The sequence below is a fragment of the Syzygium oleosum genome, unplaced genomic scaffold (assembly GCF_021117445.2).
Source record: "Syzygium oleosum isolate NSW1041296 unplaced genomic scaffold, Sole_v2.1 Sole_v2.07, whole genome shotgun sequence".
Taxonomy (NCBI): Eukaryota; Viridiplantae; Streptophyta; class Magnoliopsida; order Myrtales; family Myrtaceae; genus Syzygium; species Syzygium oleosum.
In genome coordinates, this window is record NW_026607491.1 from 8,754,080 (window position 1) to 8,763,840 (window position 9,761).

At 42.9% G+C, this 9,761-nt stretch overlaps 1 protein-coding gene across 1 annotated transcript; it reads left to right on the plus strand.

Annotated features, from left to right (window-relative positions):
- Positions 1-946: 946 nt before the first annotated feature.
- On the plus strand, positions 947-2,588 carry LOC115667144 (cytochrome P450 94C1-like). Its single transcript, XM_030588760.2, has one exon. It carries the CDS (start codon positions 1,042-1,044, stop codon positions 2,581-2,583), a length of 1,542 nt encoding a protein of 513 aa, XP_030444620.1. The 5' UTR covers positions 947-1,041; the 3' UTR covers positions 2,584-2,588.
- The last annotated feature ends 7,173 nt before the right edge of the window (positions 2,589-9,761 follow it).

Sequence of the window (9,761 nt, forward strand, 5' to 3'; positions counted from 1 at the left end):
AATTGCTCACCCTTATCTGGAAATGATGCACGTTCACGAAAAAGAGCAAGTCAATCTCTCATAAGATAAAACAATTATGTGCTTTGATAAATAATAGATGGTTTTCTTTGAATCATTGGTGTTTGGTTAAGAGTAATCTCACCAAGAAAAAGGAGCTTGCGCTCCAACAAAAGGACTCTGAAGCTTGTTTCGATTCTACCGGGCGAGTTCAACAAATACGTTCTTTATTTTTAATGTGCCGGTACCGTCACACCTTGCATCCCAAATTTCCCCATAATCCTATTTTTTTTCTTAGGAGAAAAGAATACTCTTTGCCTGTTTTACATCTTAAGAATCTTAAGATCCGAACGATACTCAAGACAAACAGTTTAATGACGCACTTAGGTAACCAGGATATGCTCACCTTGGAGCAAAGGGTTGTCGTTAATCCCATGGATCATTATCTTGAAGGGCTAAGAGTAAAATCCCTTTGAGCTTTTTTCTACATGCCTTATTTAATGTCTCGCCGGTGAGACCCATTCAAGTCCCTATGTTTCTCTCATATGTTTGTCTTTCCTTATAGGAGAGATTACTCTTTTAAGAACTTAGATGGTTTCCCTCCTAACGTTGAGCCGACATAAGAGGTAAACCTTGAGGAAACGGTGGGAAAGTTGTACCCAAGCTGTCATCTGTCAAGTTGTCATAGCCCTCCACTTGTACCCGACCCCGAATTAGGAGCACGTGAGCCGAGACCGCCACCTGGGCGATTTTACAAACAAATGTGTCGCTATTTCAAGCACGTGTTGTTCGTTCTCGTTCCCCAGGGAAGCCTGTCCTGCCGTCAATCTGTCCCTATCGATCTCGTAGAAACCAAAACCAGGCCCCAGAAAAGGTTGAAGCGACCCCTGAAAGTGCAAATCACATCACACATCATTCTGTCTCCAACCACTATATAAATGCCTCAGTTTCCTCCCTCTTTCCTCACTCCACTCTCCGGTTTCCTCTCTCTTTCACCCTCCCTCTGTGCAATTTTCAGTTCAAGAAAGAAAAGGCGACGCAGAAATGGAGTCTGGGTCTTCCTCTTCTCGCCTTTTCCAGTCTATCCAGATCGCCCTCTTCCTCCTCTTCCTCTCCTTCACTCTCCTCTTCTCTGCCTTCTCGTTCTTGATCTACATCTTCAGGCTCAAGCCGCTCTGCGACTGCGACGTGTGCACGTCCTACTTGAGCTCCAGTTGGACCAAAGAGTTCGACAACCTGTGCGACTGGTACACCTACCTCCTCCGGAAGTCTCCCACCGGCACCATCCACGTCCACGTCCTCGGCAACGTCGTCACCGCGAACCCCGACAACGTCCACCACATGCTCCGCACGAGGTTCGACAACTACCCCAAGGGCAAACCCTTCTCTGCGATCCTGGGCGACCTTCTGGGCCGAGGGATCTTTAACGTCGACGGCGATTCGTGGAAGTTTCAAAGGAAGATGGCCAGCTTGGAGCTCGGGAGCGTGTCGATACGCGCGTACGCTTTTGAGGTCGTGGCGTCGGAGATAAAGAACCGCCTCGTCCCGCTGTTGTCGTCGGTCTGCGGGAAAGATGACGGCGGTTTGGATCTGCAGGATGTGTTTAGACGTTTTTCTTTCGATAGCATATGTAAGTTCTCGTTCGGGTTGGACCCGGGCTGCCTGAAGCTGTTGCTGCCTGTGTCGGAGTTCGCAGAGGCGTTCGACGCGGCATCGAGGCTGTCGGCGGAGCGGGCGATGAGCCCGTCGCCACTGGTCTGGAAAATCAAGCGGCTGCTCAACGTCGGCAGCGAGAGGAGGCTCAGGGAGGCCCTCAGGATGGTCAACGCCCTCGCTGACGAGGTGATCAAGCAAAACCGAGAAATGGGACCTTCAAAAGATCACAACGATCTTCTATCGAGATTCATGACCACCATCGACGACGACGGGTACTTGAGGGACATCGTGGTGAGCTTCCTTCTGGCGGGGCGCGACACGGTGGCGTCCGCGTTGACCAGCTTCTTCCGGCTGGTGTCGCAGAACCCCGAGGTCAGAGACGCCATAAGGGAGGAATCGGACCGGGTCATGGGTCCGACCAGCGGCGGCCTCGCGAGCTTCGACCAGATGCACAAGATGCACTACTTGCAAGCGGCTCTGTACGAGTGCATGAGGCTGTACCCGCCGGTCCAGTTCGACTCGAAGTTCGCGCAGGACGACGACGTGTTGCCGGACGGGAAATGGGTCAAGAAGGGGACAAGGGTCACGTACCACCCCTACGCCATGGGCCGGATGGAGCGGTTGTGGGGCTCGGACTGCCTCGAGTTCAGGCCTCGGCGGTGGCTGACGAGGGACGGGGTCTTCACGCCCGAGAGCCCGTACAAGTACCCGGTGTTCCAGGCTGGGGTTCGGGTCTGCCTGGGCAAGGAGATGGCCCTGGTGGAGATGAAAAGCGTCGCGCTGGCTCTGGTCCGGCAGTTCGATGTCCATGTCGCGGATGGTCACCTCAGTCCCCGGTTCGCGCCGGGGCTCACCGCCACCATAAGAGGGGGATTGCCGGTGGTGATTAAAGAGAGATCAGTCGTCGCAGCTGTTAGTAATCTGCCCTAGAAATCAATCAAGTTGATACTCTAGTCACAATGTCTTGTTAGAGACCGCGTATGACTTGTGGGCCAAAAAGGGTTTTGAGCACACTCCTAATGTTTAGTGAACCTACATGATCGTGCACAATAACGAACTGAGTTAATATTTTCTGTGCGCCGGGATCTACTTAAAATAAAAAGTAGATTTTAATTTATTCTCCTATTCAACTTATCTATGCGGTCGTGCACGTTATGAGATAACGATTAAACATACGATTGAAGGTGGACAGTTTGGCGGGCCCAAATCGCCCGGCCCTACTTGTTTTAATTCGCGTAGATAATGAGGTTATATATATAGCGTGTGGGTGACAAAAAAATCCTAAGAGACAAAAAAACGCCTCCAAAAGAATACGTAGATAATCGTTCTTTGTTCAGAGATCTTTGAGAGAGTCTCAAAGATCAAAGGCGATCAAGAAAAAGAAGTCAAAGATCTTTAGCTAGCACTTAACTTGTTGGAGACTTCCGTTCGTGTGTGTGAATACCGGTAGAGGCGCAACACTTGAGGCGCTAATCCAGACACAATCGATTGTCAATTTACCTTTGATCTGCAAAAGATACGTGTCGAACATATGTTTAGATTTCAATATACGTATGGATCATGTCTAGAATTTCGATTTATAAATTCCGCTGCGTTTTTAACACTTGAGAAACCCTACGTCAGCAAGATGAGAAGAGACTTTTTTGGGTGTACCCTAAATAAGAGAACAGATAACACAAAGTGTACATGCTCTATAGTCACTTGTTCACTTGTTGCGTAAGAGCTACATTAGGAGAAATGAACAGATGCATAGAATGGAAGCTGGCCAGATACTCTGGACCTTATTAACAACAGAAGGTGCATATGACTCTGCGCATGAATGAGACCGAGAGATCGAGGAGTGATTTTAAGCATTATCTCTTGCGGACAACTCCACGGCCCTCTACTTCGCCAGCGCACTCGATGTCAGTGTACTCAAAACTCTCGGCCGAGCTCCACGGCGCCAACTAGCCGAAGAACCAGGATGCCACGCAGTGCAAACAGGTTGGCAGGAAGCACAATCCACCTTACGAGTCCTGAGACAAGCAGCAGGACAATGGAGCTTCACATGGTAATGAAGCGGGTGATTCTTTTCTTGGCACTTCAGTTGCTTGGGCCCTGGATCTGCACAAGTCATTGCCAGAGCTAGGAAGAGGATTGACAAGGACATGCCCAAGCTTGCCATTGCCTTGGCCATATTTGGTTTTCGAGACAACTAACAAGCCAGAGCTTTTCTGATGATTCCTGTTGGGGTTAATAAATACTGTTCTTTATATAGAGACGAAAAAAGGTGCAAGGGAAAAGGTGCGCCTGAAGCTGCTTGACCTCAAACTCAGTAGGACTCTGCACGCCATGCCTCTCCTTGCAGGTGAGTTCAGGTTCCATCATTAAGGGTTCTTGAAGAAGGCATTCAACCCATAAAAAAGGAGGGTACATTGAAAGGGAAGTCAAAGTCAACCAGAAGAAAACTTTACCTGTGCCTTTTTAGTGACTTTGATTTGCAGCATCCACACTCCTGGACAGTTGTCAGGATTGCAATTTTTTGTTTTCTTGGGAGAGTTTGCCTTAGAGCATCAAAGATGTTGTTGTGGGGCATTTATACCTCGTGAAGACTATTTAATGACGAGAGCTGCTAGCATGACCGTCTGAGGGTGTGACAGTCAAAAGCCAGCCACAAAATTTTCCTTTTTCCAACGCAAGCGCGTGGAAATTTTCAAGGAAAACACAGGTCTCTCTCTCGTGGAAACTGTGTGGCTGAGGGTTGACGATTCATTTTCCAAGGAAACGGTACGGTCATGCAAGTGTTTTCCTTTAAGGACCTACCACAGTAATTAGAGTTACAATACAGTCCACAGCTTCTCCCCGAGGAGAGTTCCACTCCGCATCATGTCGCTTTTCGAATTGAGATATACATTGATAGATACACATTACACGTGAATAAGTTTCAACGTGCTGTAAAGAAAAAAGAGCTGGGGCTTCTCCAAACTGGATGTGCATTTATATGCCTGATTAATAAGCTTGTGCTTTGTTTTTTTACTAACGATCATTGAACAATATATAAATTATTAACAGAGCTTGATACAACCTGCACAAAATTGTTTAACCGTAAGCTAATATAAACAGGTGGCTGCATATTGGAGGCTAGGCATGAAAATGGACCATAATAGTAGTCATCAATTTGATGGCGATCATAGGGGAACATTTTCATTTCTCGTTCCTGCTCCAAATCTATTTTCGAGTTAAAAATTTATATAGAAAAACGAAATTGCGTTACTAAACGGATTTCTAATCCAAACCCATTCCTGGAAACAGAAAAATAAAAATTGGTGAAACAAAATGATTATCATTTGCGCCTATAGTCACTCAACTTAAGAAGAGAAATTCAATGATGTGAAGCACTTCCTAGGCAAGAAGTATAGTCATGAACATTTGCATGAAATGCCAATGTTATTTGAGAAACTCTATTATTTAGCAAGTGCAAAGAGAGCAGACTTTTGGGGTACGTAATCGGCTATTGAGATGCACTCAAAGAAAAAGTTCCACACCGGATAATTGATATGGTATAAAAGTAGTTAATATATAGGAAAATGACACAAATGATCCTTAAACTTTGGTCAAATATACAATATTGTCCTTGAATTTTTAATCTATTCAATATAGATCCTAAACTTTTGATATATGTTCAATTTAGTTCTTCAACTATATAAAAATGTTCAATGTTGTCATTCTATTAATTCAAATTAACGAAATTTGCTGATTCAGCTTTCAATTCGGTAAGTTTGAACGGTGAACAAAAAAATAATATTACACGTGGATTATCCAATAAGGTATTTAACTCAAAATCAGGATATAATAGTCCACCTTATTAAATAACATATATAATCATTTTTCTATATTGAAGAAATTAAAAAAATTCGAAGGATCATTATATTTTTTTAACTGACTTGAATATCTTGCATGGATAATGCAAGTGTAACGTTTTTTTTTTCCACCGTTCAAACGAATCAGCAAAATCCGTTAACTTGAATTACTAAAAGGATAACATTAAACATTTTCATATAGTTTAGGTACTAGATTGAACATTTACCAAAACTTCAGAGACCACATTGAACAAATTAAAACTTAGGGACAACATTACGCATTCAAGGACCATTTGTGTAATTGTTCCTTAATATATCTTAGTTGGCTCATAATGTATTGGTCTAAACTTTTGAGTGAAGGTGTTTCCAACTAAATATGTTGACGGATTCATACATGGCCTCCCCTTTTGGTAACATAAACTTTCCAGTGCGATCAAATAGGGAAGATCATAATAAGCAAAATGCGAATACAACCAAAACAATGGCCATCTGTTATCTTAATTAAAATTGGGCCCAATACCCAAAAAAACATAAAACTTTAGGCTTTGTCTTAATTATATCCTAAACTTTTTTTTGTCTCATAAAAAACCCCAAACCTTTACTTTTGTCCCAAATTTACCACCATTAACTTTCCGTCCAATATGGCCGTTCATGATCCTACATGGAATTTCCACGTCATCAATGAAATTTATTGTAGAAAGCTAACATGGACAGATTCTTTGCAAAACGACGTTTTCTTGGAGGAGCCTTAGGATTTGGCTTTTCAATTGCTCTCTCTTCTTCACATGTCTCCTCTCTCTCTCTCTCATGTCACTCGAATCTTCCGCTCACTCCTCCATCTCTTGTGCTCGGAGTCTCCCATTTCTCCCGCTCCTACGCTCGAGACACTCGGAGTCCTCCATCTCTTGTGCTTGGAGTCTCCCATTTCTCCCGCTCCTACGCTCGAGACACTCGGAGTCCTCCATCTCTTGTGCTCAGAGTCCCCCATCTCTTGCGCTCCTAGGCTCAAGACGCTCCAAGTCCTCCATCTCTCGCGCGCGGACGCCCCCATCTCTCGCGCTCCTATGCTCGAGATGTTTGGACATCTCTCGGTTGGGAACAAGATATTTTGAAATTTGTTGATCAGAGACTTCATATATTGGATAAGACGATGGTTCTTGCATAATTGTTCTTGCTCTGTATTGCCTTTTGCCGAGATGCACTCAATGTGTCCGATGATTTGCCTTTGTGATTTTAGTGTCAATTTTCTTGTGCTATTAATCAAATTTGGTGATACTTGCACGATCTGGATGACTTCGTCTAATGCATTGATCGTTTGAGATACTTCTTGGTTTATTCTCTCTTGAGGCCGAGAACTAGGGTTGAGGTTTGTGAGAAAATTGTCTCTGATTATGAATTTATTAGTAATATAAACACACATTGATGTTGTTGTGACAGTTTGGAATTAGACGATGCTTCGAGGCTTAGCAAAGATATCCAGTCATGTACCAACTAAATGATGTCGTGACAGTTTGGAATTAGACGATACAAAGACGGGAGAGCAATTGAACTGGATATCTTTGGGTCATCTACACTTAACCACGGCTTTGATGAGGCACCAATAATTGATCGCTCAATGGCCTCTTATCAGGTACGCACATGCTGATGTTGTTGATCAAAACAGACATTTATTTCATGGTTTCGAAATCACCACAATAATTCGAAGTGATGTGTAATGTGCTTGGGTTCCATATTCGGTCATTTCAGGCTGGTTCAAGCTTTCGGTCAAATATTTTCTATTTCAAATGACAAATTTTGTATCATCGGAACTTATTAATGTTTTAGATATATTATTAATGATTGATAAGTACATACTTTCTTACCAAGACAAAAATTGAATACCTGAAATGAAAAAAAGCTACCTATGGTCATTTTTGTTAAAATAGACAACGAGTTCACAAAACATCTTTGCTACCTATGGTAATTTTTGTTAAAATAGACAACGAGTTCACAACCCATCTTTGCCCCTCCACAACGCCAACTCTACAATGGCTGACAAACGGTTCAAGTGAACTAATAGCTGCAAAGAGAATTTCTCATAAAATAAACATCTACAGCAAGCAATGTTGCACCATCCAACCAACCTAACATTGACACAATTAAAGCTTCCACCAATATGAGTATAACTCTAACACTTCTTCTCCTTCGCTTGCATTCACATAATATCATTCTATAAGCCATTGTTCAATTGATTCTCCACATTTTGCAGCCTCTCCTTCAATGTCTCATTATCATTCATCAGTTGGCGATTCACTTCTTTCTCTTGCATTGTCAGATAAGGATCAATCCATTTAAAAAATCCATAATCATCAACCTATCAAAAGAAAATAATACTTTCTAATAGGTTTAGATACAGCATTGTTCAAAATTGCTAAAATTATAGCTAACAAACATGGCTTTACTTCTTATATGAATGACTACATCAAGCAGTTATAAATTACTTAACCTCCATGTTGAATGGTGAAATAATCTCCTCACAGGAATTCTTGGGGTTCACGAGGTACAAAGGGTTGCTCGTCGCTGTTGCCTGCATGAAACGCTACAATCGTCGCTCATGAATTGACTCGATGCTCTGCCGCCACTGTTAGAACCTCCATTCTGCATTGATTTGCATTCAAAAATAGGAGCAAACTACTAATCTAATACCCACTCATCATAAAAATGCTTATGGAAGAGCTAAACTTTAATTTGAACAGATTTACAACCACTTAACCTTAATCTAACATCTAACCAAAAAAAAACCTCAATCTAACATCATTTACATGAGATCCACTTCGCACAAAGCTCTCCATGGTGACTAGCATTGGTTTTCTCCGTCAAATCACTCTTTTCCTATGGAGATATGCTTTGCAACATCTGGACAATCATCCTCATGAGCAACATGCATACATATGTCTTAGCTATGGTCAAATGGACATGTTTCAAAGACGTATACCCTCAGTTTAAACGTGCAATAGTCAATCAATCACTAAGATGTAAGAGCACTTTTCAAACTTGAACATTGATTCGTTTTGGCATTTTAACAAACACGTGGAGGTTAGTTCGAACAAAAGGCATAAATGAAGCATCGTCTAATTCCAAACTATCACAACAACATCAATGTGTGTTTATATTACTAATAAATTCATAATCAGAGACAATTTTCTCACGAACCTCAACCCTAGTTCTCGGCCTCAAGAGAGAATAAGCCAAGAAGTATCTCAAACGATCTAACGCATTAGACAAAGTCATCCAGATCGTGCAAGTATCACCAAGTTTGATTAATAGCACAAGAAAATTGACACTAAAATCACAAAGGCAAATCATCGGACACATTGAGTGCATCTCGGCAAAAGGCAATACAGAGCAAGAACAATTATGCAAGAACCATCGTCTTATCCAATATATGAAGTCTCTGATCAACAAATTTCAAAATATCTTGTTCCCAACCGAGAGATGTCCAAACATCTCGAGCCTAGGAGCACGAGAGATGGGGGCGTCCGCGCGCGCGAGATGGAGGACTTGGAGCGTCTTGAGCCTAGGAGCGCGAGAGATGGGGGACTCCGAGCACAAGAGATGGAGGACTCCGAGTGTCTCGAGCGTAGGAGCAGGAGAAATGGGAGAGTCCGAGCACAAGAGATGGAGGAGTGAGCGGAAGATTCGAGTGACGTGAGAGAGAGAGAGAGAGAGAGGAGACATGTGAAGAAGAGAGAGCAATTGAAAAGCCAAATCCTAAGGCTCCTCCAAGAAAACGTCGTTTTGCAAAGAATCTGTCCATGTTAGCTTTCTACAATAAATTTCATTGATGACGTGGAAATTCCATGTAGGATCATGAACGGCCATATTGGACGAAAAGTTAACGATGGTAAATTTGAGACAAAAGTAAAGATTTGGGGTTTTTTATGAGATAAAAAAAAGTTTATGATATAATTGGGACAAAGCCTAAAGTTTGGGATTTTTTTTGGGTATCGAGCCTTTAAAATTGCCATAAACTCGGAGCATTTTTTTATTATGATGATTCTTATCACTTGATTGGCAGTCCAATGAAGGTTTTTTTTTTTTTTTTGATAACCGAGGTGTCCGCGCGGCCGGCGAGCTAGGGCTAAAACCAGCGGTGATGCCTGACTAGTCCTCGAGGGGGCCTAGCGCAGCATCCCACCGCCACGACTCCCCACTTAAATCACCGATGGGCGAGTTTTGAACCCAGGATCTCTCATGAAAGGAACTGAGCGCAAACCAACGCGGCCATCG

What these genes read in the sequence shown, in the direction of transcription:
- LOC115667144 (XM_030588760.2), top strand. Translation starts at nt 1,042, where the DNA reads ATGGAGTCTGGGTCTTCCTCTTCTCGCCTTTTCCAGTCTATCCAGATC.